The following is an 18,132-nucleotide window of genomic DNA, read 5'->3' on the forward strand; positions in this document are numbered from 1 at the left end:
AAAAAAATGCGGAACTATATAAAATTCTTCAATAAACAAATAATTGTAACGTTTAGATTAAAATTATTGAAAGCGTATCTAACCATAAACATAAACTCCTAAGTAATTCAAATAATGCGTTCTAAATTAAAATAAACAAATTGCTAAATTTAAAATGGCAAACTTATTTCTTTTTCTCTATTCTTTATCCACTTGGCAGTCCGCATCACCAATTCTCCACTGTTCCAATCGACCCGAACTAATCTGAAAAATTAATGTAAGAGTGAGTATTAAAAATACCCAGTAAGATACGTGCAAATTTCCATACACAGGTATATAACAAATAAATAATACAAAATAAATGCTCCGAAATAATTAAAATTCTATCTTATTTTAATGAATATTATGTTTAAACAAAAGGTAGTCTAATTAGTCAGCACTGCCTAGAATATTTAATTAAAGGGAATTATATTAATTCTTAATTCTATTTAATTTTGTTTCATTATTCCATGACGGTTTTTCCCGTAAAATGCCTCAATCCAGTATAATCTACAGTTATTTTTCCCTTATCTAAACATCACGTGGAGTCTATCAACTCATAAAGTCAAGTAATTAAATAATACCCAAAATTCCTTCCTCTACTCTGTGAATGATTTATTGATCGACAGTGATGGTTGATGTATGATAAATTTCTGTTTTCACACACTCTTTCCTCTCTCTCTCTCTCTTTCTTTCTTCTCTCTCTTTCACGTGTTCATATTTTTTGGTGTGGTAAAATATGAAATCCTTGCCTAGTATTTATAGGTGTAGGCTATAGTAGTAGATAAACCAAAACTTTGATTTGATAAAGTCAAATCCAATGTGGCACGTATCATAAAAAAATTGTACTTTGTCATTATTTTATTTCATCTAAAAGAACTACCATTCCTATCCAATAAAAATGTGGTAGCCAATCAATCAAATTCAAAATGGGTTAAAATTATATAAAATTATATTTATCTTGTTTTCTTTCAATTGGGTATAACTTAATACGTTCTTATCCAAAATAATTTTTCTCGAGTCATAGACTTCTAATTAATTACGACCTTCAAAATGAGTCTAATATTGATATACATATCATTACTTTATCAAAATCCAATTATTTGACCCCAAATATATAATATATTAATATTTATTTTACCTTAATCCCTCACTTTCAAAATAATATAATAATTTATTTATTTTCTTAAAAAAATTTCGGAATGTTACAAAAAGTATTTTTATTTAATAGTATGACTAATATAGCATATCAAAATCAAACAATATTTGCTTACATTCACCTAGAGAGGGATAGTCAGTGCAAAGCACAAAAGGTAAAAATATCCAATTGGACAAGCAAGAAAATTACATGTAAAAATCATAGGTGTGTGTTCGGCCTTTTATTTTATTTATTATAATTTTTTTTTAGATTCAGTATTGTGTGTGTTCGGCCTTTTATTATTATTTTTTAATTTTTTTTAAATTCAGTATTGATATGGTTCATCCAGATTTTACTGAAGTTTGCATGTGTATTACAGCAGTAATGAATAAAAGAAAAAAAATTCCCTGTCAACATAATTCTTATAAGAGTGATGCTATGTGTGCAAAGGAGGTTGACAAAACATGAGTTCACAAGATCTATATCACTCATTCCAAAATCAGATTTTGAAATCAAAACAAATCAACGGCCTAAATCTTGCCAACACCTATTTTGTCAACAAACTTTATCTACCTATTTTGTACAAGTAGACTAATTGTTCCTATAATTTTCTACACGTTCAAGAATAGTCTTCAAATGGTACTGCTACAGGCAGCATTAGTTGCCCTTTAAAAGAAAATGAGAAAGAAAGCGAGCCGAGCTGAAAACTTTTTTGACCAAATAAGAGCTTGGCTTGACTTATTGATATCCCTAGATGTAGTTTGACATTCTTTATTGTGGGGTCAAATTTTTTCGAACATCATTTTCTCTTAGACACTTATTTTACTAATATTTTGTTCTTCATTCAAAATTGAGATTATTCATTTAAATTATTTTTCAAAATTGTGTGACATGAAATTCAACAAATAAATAAATGTTAATCTATTTGAAATAATAATTTCAAGCATAAAAGCAAATTCACTTTCAATAGATAAATAACAAAGACCCATTATTCCATTTAGATTACAGTATAGAATGACAATTCCATACAAACAAAAATCTAACAACGAAATCTAATATTCGAATAAAATTTAAAATCACCAACTTAGGACAAGTCATTGCTTGCCTTGGAAGTGAAATTGAAGTCAAAACTTGAAATTGTCACAAATGTCTTTGAAAAATACAATTACTGAAATTACATATTTATATTATGAAATTTATGATAATGTATAAATATTCGAAACATACATCCAGATAGAAAACTAATATAAGACGTAATAATACTATAAAATCATAAATTGAAAAGTTATTTTATTCAGCAGAAAGCAGAACCCGTTTTTCTAACAAATAAGACCGTAGAAATGCTAAATAATGCTTGTATCCATGCATATACCTCAATAAAAAAGAATCTAGGTCTTGAAGAAAAGAAAAAGATTTGAGGCTCGTGAAAAGTTGGAAGGCGAAATGTTGAATTTAATTTAAAAAAAAAAAATCATGCAAATAAGGAAAAGCTGAAAAAAAATCCAAAAATTTGTGGGGTCAACTAACCCGAAATGCACCCATGTGCATCCTCCCCCACTCCTTTTGTAAGGTTTCGTTCCCACCTTAAGGCACATATTGGACTCTATCACCAACCCTCATAGCCCAAGGTCGTGTTTTGCCCTCCTCAGAATGAGTCGTTATCGACCAAAGGGATGATCGAGGATGCACATCCACTTGACCTCTTCATTCTCAACTTCAATACTCGACACCTTAAAGAATTGGGGTGTGGTCAGCTATGAGTGATCTTTCATTTCTAATAGACTTCTACCTAGCCTTATCTTATACAAAGAAGACATATCCTCCTGTAGTTAGGATACTAGCTCAATAACAAAGTCCTAATCATATAGGGTATCTACTGCCTCAAACACCGTAGAGACACCTTAGCATCATTCTTCACATAATAAATGTTGAAAGAGCTACCAGGTTACACCAGGTCAATTTCAGGTGCCAGAGTATTTATGATCACCTCAAGTTTGGATCTCAAGCTTGGTCACTATCTCGGTCTCGCCTCATCCTTGTATGAATTTTTATAGCATAAATATCCATGTAAGAGCTATTAGGGAAAGAATATTTGATAGTGAAGTTACTCAGTATTCAATATCCCTAGTTTTACCTAAATTTTGAAAACAAAATGTTGTGCTACTAGGCGAAGCAAAATAATTTTACACCTCAGATGGCAAATTTTGATAGTTAAAAACATCAATAGTTTATGCTCTGTCCATTACGGCTGGACATGGAATTCAAATTTTCGATATTTAGTAAAATGAATTATCAGGTCCAAATTTAATGGAATTGTTCGAGTTCAGTTTAGTTCCATTCGGTTTCCGAGTTCTATACAATAATTAAAATTTTTAAATTCAATTAATAACTTGTTCAATTTTAACTCTTACAAAATAATATAGTCTAATCCCGTAATACCTTTTTGTGCCTCTCTTTGTTATGATCTTCATATATTTAATTGTTAAAATCATAGGAAGAGAAAGATAGTGAGCTTACAATAACGAAGAGAAGCACAGACGAGCTTTCAATTCGATTTCTCCAGAACTGTAGAAATGACACTACGGTAGAATGAGCTAGCTATTTATAGACAGTGATTTGATTAAAGAAAGCCACAGAACATGCAAACTGTAACGCCTTGAAATCTTTTTCATCTTCATTATTTTATTATTTTATAAAAATGGGCTCGATGTGTTACCAAAAATCTTTTTCATCTAAGTTAAGCGGAAATAACACTTTTATTAAGTGTTGAAATTTGAAAATGTGACCAAAAATTCGATAACAATAAAATAACTTAGATAAATTTTTCATATTAAATATAATTCTTAAAATACTCCATTCCAAACTATAAATTTAAGATTTAATATAAAATATCGAATGCTGGATAACTAAATTATTCGAATGCTGGATCACTAAAATATTAAATAACGTGCAGGAACATAAAGATATTATTCAAATAAAAGTTGACAATTATATTTTCTGAAAATTTTACTTGGCGACCCTATAATCATTACTCAATCAATCTTCCACACATCCATACGACCCGTTCTCATCTAAAAAGTTATTGTAAGAATGAGCATTTTGAAAAAATATTCAGTAAGAATATGTGCACATTGTTATTAACATGATATAAATATAAAACTGACATAACATACCGACATTTTTTAGATTTAGAACTTAAGAAATTTCTTAAGAATTCTCATATACCCTAAGATTTAACGTAACTGACCCAAAAGTCCATCTTGTGGGATTTAACATATTTGACCCAACGGTCTATCCCAAAGGATTTAACATGGAATTCGACCTGAAAACCTTAAAGCATTTCATGCCAAAGTTTATATAAACATCAATAAATAAGAATTTACCACTTTGCACTATGTATTTTTACCTCAATTTGATACAAAATAAATCTAAATATGTTTGTAGGATAATAGTATATATATCAACTTAGAAAATGAGGTTTATGTTCTAAAAGAAAATTCAAACATCTATATACATATATATAATTCACAAAAACGTAACTCCAATAACCACTTTTTGTTTTTTTCTAATCAAATGACTTCTAGGTTTCACCATTTAACTCCAAACATATTTCTTTAAGAGTTTGTGGGTTAATTATATAAGTTATTACCAATTGGCTTTGGAGCAAGTGACATGAGCTCAGTGAATCCGGATTACAAACTAGCCTCCTGGTCAGCTCTACTCTTGCTCAAGGTTTTCACAAGAAGAAATTGGCCCGCTGCAATGTAGGCTTCCTTTAATTGAGTCCATTTTTTTCCTAGAATTATTCTAGAATCCGCCAGACCTTTTGCGGAATCAAACCCTACTGAAATTCCTTTTGTTGCCTTTCAATTGAATCAATAGTTCTATCACCCAACATAAAGGAATAGATTGAGACTCAAGTGGGGTTGGAGAGCTGCTGCCCTACCTTTCGACTTAGTCTTTGCTGAGCTTCTTCCTTCATTCCTTGGCTCAGAAGAGTGACTTTCATTCACCTTTTACGGAATGCTTTCGCCAGAAACTTTAAGGTGAGGCTTAAACATACAAACATGGTGGATGTATCTTAAGTCTCAGAGGAATCTTCACCTGAGAGATTTCCAGGGTCACAATTTGTCTTCTTTGAAAAATGGGAACAACTCATAATCATTGAGATTCCTTAGATATGTTCATATGGCATGCACTGAAGGGAGATCACTCTTGATCTCTTGGACACTGAAAAGGCCCTCATGAGCACTTTAGGGCGTTCTCAAAATATGTTTTCAGATATCCCTATACAACTTGAGTTCTTTGCATTGGGTGCACTCACTTTATTTGTTCATTGGAGGAAAGCGTTTATGGAGCTGGCCTCCACCAGTTCACTAGAATGGTTGGAGCAACTGCGAGTAATTCCTCTTCTAGCTAGGCGCGTGTATCTGTCGGGGATGCTCTTGAGGTTGATGATCAACATGTCGATGTTGAGGTGTATTTTTTCTACAGCTGTTGACAATAATGAGTGGAAGCACGCTAGAGTCTGAATAGGGCTACTAAAAGAACTCAAAGAGAAAGAACTCAGGTAAGAAGCTCTCTTAGGGCAATAATCAAGAACACAACAAACCCAAAAACCAAATCAATTAGTCCTTTGACTGCATTTGCATAGCTGGTGCGACTTGCGTCGATGCCTAAGCGATTAATAGGGGACGGTAGGGATGGCAATTGGGTTCATTGGTTCAGACCGCCCAGCTCAAGGCTCGAGAGAACTAAGTCGAAACTCGGGTCGAGGCCTATATTAGGGTGCTGGGCAAAGCCCGAGCCAGCCTTGCAGCTCGTTTGCTCGGGCTTACGAGCCTATATTTAAAAAAAAATTCAAGAAAAAACAAAATTTAAAGGCAGCCTGCTGCCTTAATATTAAAAAATAAAAAATAAATAATTTACCAAAATCAAGCTTGCTTGGTTCAGCTCGAAAAGGCCCAAACCGAAAGCTCGGGTCGAGTCTAATTTTTTTGGCCGAACTTTTACTCAACTTGGACCTAAAAAAAAGCTCGATCATTTTAATCAAGCCGAGCTCGAGCCTCAAATTTCGGCTCGCGAGTCGACTTGACTCGGCTCGTTAACATCCCTAGGGGACGGATAATCCGATCAATTTATTTCCCTCATGGTCTTCCTAGAGCTAGGGGACGAAAGCGGATATCTTTACCTCACCATTACCAGCTGGATTTACCTTTTCCGCCACGCAAACTCCACTTTCGTCATAAGGTGTGGAATTAGACCTAAACGATCATCTCAGGATGATCGAGAGACGACGTCCGACTTTTCACATCAGACATCAAAGCAATTGAACTGCCTTAAGAAAGGGCTTTAAGAAGGAAGAAGTAAACAATGGAAGCTGCTCATACCAAGAAATGCCGCATTTGTTTTAAGGTAGTACGAAAATGCATTTTGACCCCATCATAGTTCTCAATCATTTCGTAGCACCGGGCATGGTTGAACCATTGCACACCTTTGTTTGCATAAAAAGAGAGCGTACAGCTCGCTTGACTGCTTGACTTTGCCTGCTATCCCGTCTCAACAATAAAATAAAGAATGTCTGTAAGCCTTTTATTAGAGTTCTCTTACATCTCACCCTTTAATAGTAATATAATGAAAATAAAGGAAATGATCTCTCGTAGAAGGGATTTAATTATGTTTAACTTATAATATTCTTTTCAAATCCAAGTAATCGCAATCTGTTTCATTTTATTATTATTTACATTTTGTTTATTAATAAAATATGGAATCTAAAATACTTTTTCTTTTCTTTTTTTTATCAAAATAACTAGAATATGACTAGTAAAAAATTATTTCTTTTTGAACCAATTTATGTTATTTAGTACGAGCTACAAAATAAGTATAACATCGATATATCTTTCATCAACTTTTGAAATACTTAAATATTCAACCCAAACAACTTATGATAAATTCTAAAAGTACTCGTAAGTAAGATAAATATTTTATGCGAATAAGTGGGTTGAGCTTATCTTTTAACGTTTGAAATTAGTGTCATGACAATACTAGACAAAGACTATTCCATTTACTAAATGACAAATACTAAATTTAGGCTCCATATGAAAAATAGTAAGAAATATTTGGAGTGTTACATCCCTTCCCCCTTAAATTAATTTCGTCCTCGAAATTACGTTACTTGACTTTTATTTCCTCTTCTTTCTAGTGGTTTGATAAGTTCTAACCACATCTATCATATAAATATTCGATTGTGCTTTATTTTTAATAGTCAACTTATACATTATGCTCTTGTACTTTTAATAAAATGACTAATCATCATATCTTCTTCTATTTTAACAAAATAACAACATGTATAACATATTTCATTTTAAACATTATAAGTATTTCTTGAATTCAAACTTAAATAACACATAAATTATGCTTGAAATTAAAATAAAACATAATATTTCATCCATATCTTGGGTTCATCGGATGGTAGTAGATTAACGAGCGCTAAATGCTATGAGTCTTATTTTAATATTTGTTTAAGCTTAAAAAATAATATTATTATGTATAGAACCATTAATAAACATGTAGACACCTCCTTTCTTTTTTTCTTTTTTCACTTTTGTGAAAGATCACACATATATGGTGCTTGAGAGCAAAATAAATAAATAAGTTATAAAACTCATCCAATTGACTCTGAATATAGAAATATCATTTAGCAGCTTTAACTTCATGTGAATTAGAGGTTACATTTTTCATAAATTAATGAAGTACCATACTGTTCTTGGCCAACTTCAGCTACACCTTCTCCTCCGATAGGGGGCATCATTTGGTCCCCTTGTCAATCAAATGAAAAATGCTAAATGACCCGCAGTGGTGGCCCCATGAATGATCGCACACTCACAATCAAGGCGTAGCTCCCGCATGAGTAAAAAAATATTTTTCTCCTCTTGTATGTGTATAATGTCAATCACGCGGTTACCCGCGCGGTTCGTCTAGCATGGTCCCAATCAAGTTGTACAAATAAAATAATTCTTTTCAATATATGTTTTTAAAATTCTATTAACCTTCAACATTTAAAATGGCGGACCCGTGTACAAAAATTAGGTGAGCAAGAAAGAAAATCCGACGGCGAAAAGGCAGTGAAATAAAGTTTGGTTGGGATTAACAAATATGGAAAAAGGTTCTGCACTCATTAAATGACACGTAGTGATTTCTAAGGGTCCACATTAGATTCTAATACAGACGTTTCCATGATGACACTTGTGTTTACACTTTTCTAATGTTTTATAAAAAAAAATATAGACCACGTTAACACCCGCGATATTAGGAGTTAGGACAACTTCAACCTTAGTACCAAAGTACAATCTATTTCTCATTTTGTATCAAATATTTGGTGCAATGTCATTCCAACTAAACACCAAATTTTACGTCAAAATGGTGCTGCATCAAATTTGATAAAAAAATTTTTTTACCACTTTTTTATTTAGCACCAAATGATATCAAAGGTATTTGTGTTATTTTATATTATAGATAAATTTTAATTCTTAATTAATTAATTTTTTATTATTATTATTATTTATAATAAACTTTAATCCTGTAATTAATAATAATTGAGAAATGAATTAAAATAAAAGTACTCAAAAAGTTTCAAAATGCTACAAATATGATTATTTAAAATTAAAACGAAACTACAAATCGAGGATCAAGATGCTCATATTGCAATTCCAAATGCATTAATTGAACATTTGTGGGATGAATATACGAATTTTGATAATTAAGTCAAAACATTACATCAACTTTTGTCGTATCATAATATCGAGATTCAAATGTACGACAGTAATTTCTAATATTACATTTTTAAAATTTATTAACTAATTTAATAATTTCATAAATGAAATGTAATTATTTATGTAGCAATTTATGTAGTAGTAAATTAAAAAAATAAATAATTATTCGGCTATATAATTTTTCAAAAATAAGAATATGATTAAATTTGGTGTAACTTTTAGTGTAATGAGTTAGAGATGATTTTTAATTTGTTGCAAGATTGGAAGTGGCCTTAAGGAGGGAAAAATTCAAAAATCACGGGTTAAATATGACAAATTCAATTTTTAGGTGTCAATTTTCAAAATACAAAACTCAGATATTAGCTAATTAATTACAAATATTTATTAATTAAATTTAACAAGGTCACATATATAATTAATGATCACATATACATAATTATATGTTACAAATTTTTTACTGGTCACTTATTGTTAAATTAATTGGTCACGAATTATTTTGAAAGCAAAACTAAAAAAATTTGTAGTTCACAGATTATTTTGAGATCACAAATAAAATTTTTTATAGGTCATAGTTTATTTAATTGGTCACAAATAAAAAAAATTACATGTCACAGTTTATTATCAGTTACAAATTTTCAAATTTGTTGATCATAAATTATATTCCGATGACAAATTATCAAATTTTAAGGTCGTAGTTTAATACTTGGTCACATATAACCAAATAATTAGTTCACCGCCACTAACATTATCGTCATTGCCACTTCCACTGCCACTTGTCACCACTCTCGCCAGCACCACAGCACCACCATCATCGTACCAACACCTTCACCTGTATCTCCAACAAAAATTGTCGTCGAATCCACCGTCACCGCTAGCTCCAAAAACCCAAAATACCCTCAAAATGCAGATCAATCCACTACACCACCACCATCACCATTGCCACCTCTATAGTTAAACCATCACCTCACCACCAACACTACAAAAACCACCACTCAGATCGCTAACACTTAGATTTGAAGGCACAAAGGCGATCTTTGATCAAATAAAATCGTTGAATGATGTAGTTGTGTTGCAGTCAAAGGCACAAAAGCGTATAAGGAATAGAGACGATAATCGAATGCTAATGTCACGTTGCAGTCATCGTCGAAACGGCATCGTCTTCGATGTGGTGTCGTCTCCAACAGTGATCCGATAGCATATAATAAAAAGAAGAGAGAAGAGAGAGGGATGGAAAGAGAGAATGGAGAGAATAAATAATTAGGGTTTAGGGGTGGGGCGATTGGGGGTGGGTGGTTTTGTAATTAAATTAATACCTGATATTTGCACAAATAATTTTCGTAACTGATTTATGAATTGTAATTCTTAAACACCTGTTTTCCTCCCTTAAGAGTGTTTGAGCCTAATTTTTTTGTATAAAATATATTTTGATAAAAAAATATATGGTTAAAAATATAAAAAAAAATTTGAATTTGCATATATTATTTTATTGAAAAACGTGTAGTTGAAAATAAGAGAGTAAAAAAATCTATTTCGAAAATAACAAGGACCAAACTAGTATTAAATAAAAAATTAAAACGTGGTACAACAAATACTAATTTACTATAATTTCCCAATAAATAAAACATATTGGTGCAATAATTCTCTTGCATTCAAAGTTATTCAAAGAATTTATTTTTTGGTTTTCAAAAAATTTCCACCACTTATTAGAGCAAATATTTGTTTCATAGAATTCATCACCTTAAAAACGAAAAAGAGACACAAATTTACAGTATTATACGATACAAGAAAAAGAATACATGCGCATTCACAAGATTTTTTTATTAGTGGGATAAGGGCCTAAGAGCATATCAAATGTTAGAGGGGATTGGTAAAACATTTTTTTCGTATTAGCACATTTAAGTAGTTAATCTCTAATGTAAATTGATAGACTCGGCTAAGTTGACATGATAAACTTCTATCTATATTTAGAAGAATCAATTGACAGAGTGACTGAAAAATTAAAACTTATTTAGGTAACAATATTGAGTTGTTGATATAATTCATTGAAAACCGATTTTAAGTTTATCGATCTATTCATTTGACATCAATGCAACGTAAACAATAAATCTTTCAAATTACATACCACTTAAATGATATAGAATGCATTGGACATGTTCTAACTCTCGAGAAAATTTGAGTCAATTAACCTTCACTTGATTATAAGACAATAATAAGAGTTATTATTTTGACATATAACACTATTTTTCATCCCAATTCATACTAGAGCCTTGCATCTAAATTCCCCTCGCTCATATGACCTCCAAAATCCTAATAAAAGGGTATACTTAGGACTAATTTATAAATTATCAAACTTTATTTCAATTACAGAAAAATCCATCAATACAGCTTCATTTTTGAAGGATTGAAAACGAACACGTAAGTTATAGTAATCCAAGAATGGTACTACTTTGTGATAGAAAAAAGATAAGAAAAGTAAAAATAAAGTCTCTGTTTAGTGGGATTAAAATTAAATAAATTTTGAAAAAATTGATGAAATATGTGATTGACGATTTATGAATTCTATGAAATATATAATTTAGAATTAAATTTTAATTCCTATTAAACACGAGCAAAATTTCCACAAATAGACACATTTACAAATTTTTTGTTAAAATGAAGTTAACAAAATTACAAGAAAAGCTCAAATTGAGTCGGCATGAAGGAAATAATTGTCAATACACTGTATGTAGGAACTAACACAGAGCAACCCCGCGTCTCGCCTGTCATTGGTTTATATATTATTCATAGAAATTAGACTAAACTCAATTCTTTTCACATGCTTCCTATTGGCAGGAAATTCAGAAACGCAGTCTCAACACACCATCTCCTTCTTTCTTCATCGTATGTATGTATGTATGTTCTCAAGGAATTTTTGGGTTCTCTTTTTTAATCTGTTGATGTTGTGAGTCCCTGTTAAAATTTATGTTTTTGTTATCTGATTGGATGTTGCGAAAAGCCATTGAAGACATTCGTCCTTTTATGGGGACATTTTCTACGTTCTGTCCTTTTTCCTTTTTCGGATCTTCTGTTCCAGTGGCATGAATGATAAACCAATATAGTGGAATTTTTTTTTTAAAGAAAACAGTTTTTCACCAATAATTTTTGAAGCAAGGGTTAGAATGCTATATTGGTTCTTCAGTTTTATGAAGAAGTACAGAACTTTTTGATCCTTTCTTCGGTTCTTTCAATTTATTTATTTTGTAAAGCTAGGTTTTAATTGTAATAATTCTTATATTAAATTTTGTCGGTCTCTTTTCTTTGTATTTGGGGTACTTGGAGTCGGCATTTTTTATTGGTGTATGGTTGATCTTGAATTTTTGGGTTTTCTTTGGATCTTTCCTGATTTTTTCATCTTGTCCTTTCTCTTTTCTCTGTTATTCTCCTTTTCAGGTTGGGGTGTGATTCTTCAATTTACTTAAAACTTTTGGGTCAAAATTTAGATTTCTCAGTATGTGTAATTATGTTAATTTTTTACACAGTGTGCCCAATTTTAGTTTCCACTGAAGTTTAATTGTTTAAATTGTTTCCTTTCTTAATTTTTTTTTTTACTGACCATGCATTATTTTTCGTCTTTTTTTGTAGTGGAATCAGAGTTAAGAGAACTTTCCTTCTACATTGTAGGAGATTCAATTGGGAATTGATGTCCAAGACTTGGACCTTTTAGTTAGTTCTTTTATTAATAGAGAACAAGGTACTTCTCAAATGCTGAGCTTTACTAGGACAAGAACTCAGCAGAGATCTAATAGATCTATGTCATTAGGAGGTGAGCGTTTTATTTTTTTCGTTTTTTCCATCTTTATCTAGTTATTTTAATGCTTAGATGGATTTGGCTCACTTATTCATTCAGTACGTTTTCCGGGTATTTTACTGTTGATCTGCTTGAAGTATGGTAAGTTTTTAATCAACTGTAGTAAACCATTTATTCCCCCTATTTGCAGGCATGGATTGTGTAGACCCGAAGAAGAAGAGCAATATAGTAGGAAAAATTCTAATTGCTGCTACACTCACAGCAATGTGTATTCTTATGCTTAAGCAATCCCCAAGTTTTAATTCTCCTAGCCAAGTATATCTCTAGTCTCTTATCTTTTTCTATGATTAGTTTTGTTGTTAAGCTTCTGAAAAAAAAAAAATCTAAAGAAAGAGAATTTGAACTACTTTTTCTTTATTTGCATAGTTGTTGTCATTATGTTTATTCCTCTTTTCTCTCTTACTCCGCTGGTATGAAAAGTTCTTAATATTAATTGAGTACCTGGTTCTAACTGTTTTGATTTTGGGTTTAATATGAGACCCTATAGTTTGAAATTCAGGCCGCGACTTACGATATCCTGTCAATTGGTCAACTGGGGGCCTTGTTCGTTCACAATACAGTTTCTCATCTATGTTAGGAAATAACTGCATTTTGAGCACATTACCTGCTTGGGTGTTTATGCATAGTAGTATGCATTTCTGGTAAAGGTTGTAATTATATACAGAGTTGGATGTAACTTGAAGCACTTCATGATTTAGGAATGGAAATCTTTTATGAATACACTGAAGTCTTGAGCAAATGTTAAAATTCATAGTCCAAGTGCAGTATATAATTAGACTTTGCTATAAGCTTGTCTTCTGATTTGGTAGGTGCAGCATGGTAGAACCTTATGTTAAAATTGGACATCGTCCTGTCTAGAGTATGAAAAGGTTATATTTTAATTATTATTGTTTGCACATTTAAGCAATTAGAAGATATCTTTAGAAATCCCCTTTCACCAAATAGATTCAGATTTATAGGAATGAAATAGAAAATAAAGGATCCATATGTGCAATTTTTTGTTTAAAACTTATGCAGAACATTGGACACTTCTTGAAATTTAAAATGACTCTTTTTGTTTTTCCCTCGTGTCTTTGTACAGTTCTCACGTCATGAACCAGGTGTTGCTCATGTCTTGGTTACTGGAGGTGCTGGCTACATTGGTTCACATGCGACATTGCGACTTCTGAAGGACTCATATCGTGTGACAGTGGTGGTATGTTTCTGACATGAATAGTTCATTTCTGTAATCATTACTGTCCATAAGACATGACCCCCTGAGAAGAGACAGAATTGTTGTTTCACAGGATAATCTCTCAAGGGGAAATATTGGTGCCATCAAGGTCCTACAGCAGCTATTTCCAGAACCTGGGAGACTTCAGTTTATATATGCTGACCTGGGTGATGCGAAAGCTGTATCCTCATTCAGCATTTGTTTTTATAATAATTTTTTTCCAAGTGCAAGTTTAGTATGGGTTTCGAATTGTTACCTTGATCAATCTGTTCAGGTGCATAAATTTTTTTCAGAAAATGCATTTGATGCTGTGATGCATTTCGCAGCCGTAGCATATGTTGGAGAAAGCACTCTAGATCCCCTCAAGTGAGTGGCTTTTGATCTTATAGTAGGCCTTTGTAAATAAGATATAATAGTAGTAAATTCGACCATAAAAGATGCCTCAAAGCATGTGTTTCCCTGATCAACTGGTCTCCTGAGAAGCTGCATATTGGTTGATACCTCATAAAAAGATGAGAAATTTCAAGTATATCCATAACATGCTTGTTTTAGGGTAGTTCACTATTTAAGGATGGCCTACAAGGAATTTATTGCCTTTGTTTCAAACATTAGAATATTAATCAAATTCCGGGGATGTATTTGAAGTTGTATGAGTTGGTCCATCTTGTTACTGATGGTTGACCTAAGCTCGTTCTTGAATTCCCTCACCGTCTCGAGCAAATGGTGATGCAGCACCAATGGGATGATTAATAGAAATAGAAGAAAGATTCAGAAAGAATTGGGAATTAAGGGAGGGGATAGAAGAAGAATTCAATAGAAGAAGGGGAGGGATGCGCCATAAGCCACCAAAATAATTATTCATTCATTATCGTTTCAAAATTACAATGCAAAATATGTTTAAATAGTAAAGCAACCCTAACGAGTTTGGGCCCGAGCCCATACAAGTCCAAATTTAAATAATCGTCCAAGAAAATAAATAAAGTTTAAATAAAATAAGTAAACGTTGTCCGATGTCCTCATCAACTCTCCCGGGGTGGGAGAAAAACTCGACCCTGTCGAGTGATAGATAGTATGGGTTGCAGTCAATCTGATACTCCAAATGCTTCAAGCCACGCCACGGTGGATGATCTTTCTGACGAACCAAGTAACGAAATGCCATAATTGATAGTACTGAAAATTGTAGCTTATTCTCAAGAATATGATCTGACCAAGGGGGCGATCTTTCCTTCTAACCAAGTACTGATACTAGACTTCAAATAACCAGTACTCCTGTAACTCATCTCCAAAATTTTCACATGATTGCACATAATGTGGAGCACAATAAGAACGTTGATCTACCCAACAATTAAAGAAGCACCGATTCTCTCTATCAATGGTTAACACAACCTGTTCATCTAAAATTACATCAATTTTATCTTTGTGTGCTGCGATAGGTGGTATTCGAATAGACATAGCAAAAGATTTAGTGTGGGAGTTCTCAGGTAGAGATAGAAAAGGATCAACAAAAGTGTTAAAATAGCCATTGTAAGTATCGAAGTCCTTAACAAATAAAATAGGGTGATGATCATAATATGATAAAAGATCATTGATATAGGCATTTTGACCAACATGCTTTGAAATTTTAAAAAGACTAGCATTACACGCTTGCAATATAATATAATCCCCAATATTAAATTCAATGTGTTGTTTATGCCAATCAACTTGAGGTTTATAAAATGCTTTACTTGCTTCAAATTGTTTATTGATCTCAATATGCAAGCTATGAAAATGTGATACAACTACCTCAACTGACATAGACACACAAGCATGTGGGTGCATGGGAATAAGGTCTAGAGGTTTCAAAGGTTCACAACCAAGAATAACTTCAAAGGGTTTTAGACCTAAAGACCAGTTCACAGGATCGTTATATGCAATTTGAACAGTTGGAAGGATCAAGTCCCAATTCTCAAGATTTTTCTGGACTAGAGACTGTAATAAATTGTTAGGATTTTGGTTAGCACTTTTGTTTTGACCATCAATGTGAGGTTGGTCAGTGGTGGATAATTTTGTCTTAGTGTTAACCACAGGCGACTGGATTTTCCAAGGGTGACTGTTGACATCATCAAACTCTTTAATTTGGGTAAGGGTATGACACATAACATGTGATCGAAAATTGTCGGAGATAAGGGGTATAGTATCCAAAGTCTCGGGAAGAGTCTGGATTTCACCTAAGGAAGTGTTCTCACTATCATCCAAGTCATCAAAATCTTCAAGTTTAGGTTCATAGACTAGATCTTCTAACGGCTCCTCTATTACATTCTTTTCTTCTTCCGTGACTAAGGTTTAATTAGGACATTTAGAAGAAATGTGACCAAAGTCTTTACAGTTGACACACAAGTGAGAAGAAGACCTTGGAGTTTCAGAAATTCTACCCTAATTTTTCAAGATTGGAGAACCATTAGAAGGGGGATGTCCTAGAAGGGACTTAACGAGAGGTGGAGCCAATGAAGCCAAATGATGATTATCAAAAATTTTACCCTTATTTTTCAAAATTGGAGGAATATCAGACGGGGAGGTCCTAGAAGGGACTTAACGAGAGGAAGTGGAGCCAATGACACCGAAGGATGATTGTCAATATGCTTTCTACATGGAGAAGAAGATCTTGGACTATCACGACCTTTAAAATTATTTTTCCAAATAGGAGGAACATTAGACGGAGACGGTTTTATGATAGACTTATGATGAGGTGACGCTAATGAGATGGGTAAACGACGATGATCACGCTTTTCATATGGAGTACTAATAATCAACTCATAATCTCGAGCTAAAAAGTAAGCGTGATCAAGAGTAGTGACAGCTCGAAGGAAAAGCTCGCGCTTAAGATCATCTCTCAGATCTTGGCTAAACCTACTCAAAGTCGTGCTCTCATCCTCAATTAAATGACATTTGGTTCGAAATTCTTCAAATTGCACAATATACTCAGTCACTAATTGATTTCCTTGTTTAAGGGCATTCCATTGAGTAAGAATTTCAAAATTATCTCGTTCTCGTTCTCGCTCACGAATCTGATCCCTATTCCTATTCCTATCCTTACGATCGGGTCGAAAGTATTTTTAATTACCTTGCCGACGATGTTGTCTATTATGGGACACTTTAGAATTAGCAACATCAATTGAATGAGAGATGTGTTTAAAATTTTTCAAACTAACAGAAGAGTAGCGGTCATTTGAGTTTGAATAGCCGCTATTTGTCGGGTTGGTTCGAAATTCTTCAAATTGCGCGATATACTCAGTCACTAATTGATTTCCTTGTTTAAAGGCATTCCATTGAGTAAGAATTTCAAAATTATCTCGTTCTCGCTCACGAATCTGATCCCTATTCCTATTCCTATCCTTACGATCGGGTCGAAAGTATTTTTGATTACCTTGTCGACGATGTTGTCTATTATGGGACACTTTAGAATTATCAACATCAATTGAATGAGAGATGTGTTTAAAATTTTTCAAACTAACAGAAGAGTAGCGGTCATTTGAGTTTGAATAGCCGCTATTTGTCGGGTGAGTGCATCGAATTGTGAGGGGTCCATGTTTAAGATACTGGAGCTAGAAGTGACAAGATGACTAATATGTAACTACATGCACTGTAATAGCAATTTAATGAAATGCAATACAGAGATCAACGAACAAAAAGTGCAAGTAATGAAAAATGAAAATTTGAGCTATTTTTTTTTTAAATTTAATTTTTGGGATTAAAATCCAAAACAAGCTAATACTGTTGGTATAAGTAAAATAACAAAGCAAGGGTCAAATACTAGTCAACCTCTAATCACGTAAAATAAGTGAGGTAAAAGTGGAATTTATCTAAGTGAATGGGACCAATTACGTGAGTTTAGATAAACAACTAGATCAGCAGCAGCACAAAAATTTAATTGATACAATTTCTAAGATAAACAGTAATGTACCAAAGATAAATAGAATGGTAACTCCCCTTTTTGTTCATCGAAGCGACTGGATTGATCAACAGAACAGGAAGAAATATCTGCAAAACAATGTTAGAAAATATTTTTATATATTTTTTTAATACTACAGAAAGAAAATCAAAAATTTGGAATCCCGGGTGTGAACAGTACCCGTGAACAGTAAGACGATTTTTTTTTTTTTTTTTT

At 32.6% G+C, this 18,132-nt stretch overlaps 1 protein-coding gene across 5 annotated transcripts in view; it reads left to right on the plus strand.

Moving 5' to 3' along the window:
• The first annotated feature begins 11,665 nt into the window (after positions 1–11,665).
• Positions 11,666–18,132, plus strand: part of LOC111370455 (UDP-arabinose 4-epimerase 1-like) — a 10,939-nt gene continuing 4,472 nt past the window's right edge. Inside the window, exons 1-6 of one of the 5 annotated variants that reach the window (XM_022992165.1) lie at positions 11,666–11,812; positions 12,550–12,730; positions 12,906–13,030; positions 13,857–13,970; positions 14,062–14,169; positions 14,263–14,354. In XM_022992165.1, the coding sequence (XP_022847933.1) occupies positions 12,670–12,730; positions 12,906–13,030; positions 13,857–13,970; positions 14,062–14,169; positions 14,263–14,354 (500 nt within the window). In that variant the 5' untranslated portion in view covers positions 11,666–11,812; positions 12,550–12,669. Of the gene's footprint in view, positions 11,821–12,101; positions 12,119–12,549; positions 12,731–12,905; positions 13,031–13,856; positions 13,971–14,061; positions 14,170–14,262; positions 14,355–18,132 lie in introns of those variants that run through there. The other 4 variants (XM_022992166.1, XM_022992168.1, XM_022992167.1 and 1 more) reach the window with 4 other exon arrangements.

The sequence above is a fragment of the Olea europaea genome, chromosome 21 (assembly GCF_002742605.1).
Source record: "Olea europaea var. sylvestris chromosome 21, O_europaea_v1, whole genome shotgun sequence".
Lineage (NCBI taxonomy): Eukaryota > Viridiplantae > Streptophyta > Magnoliopsida > Lamiales > Oleaceae > Olea > Olea europaea.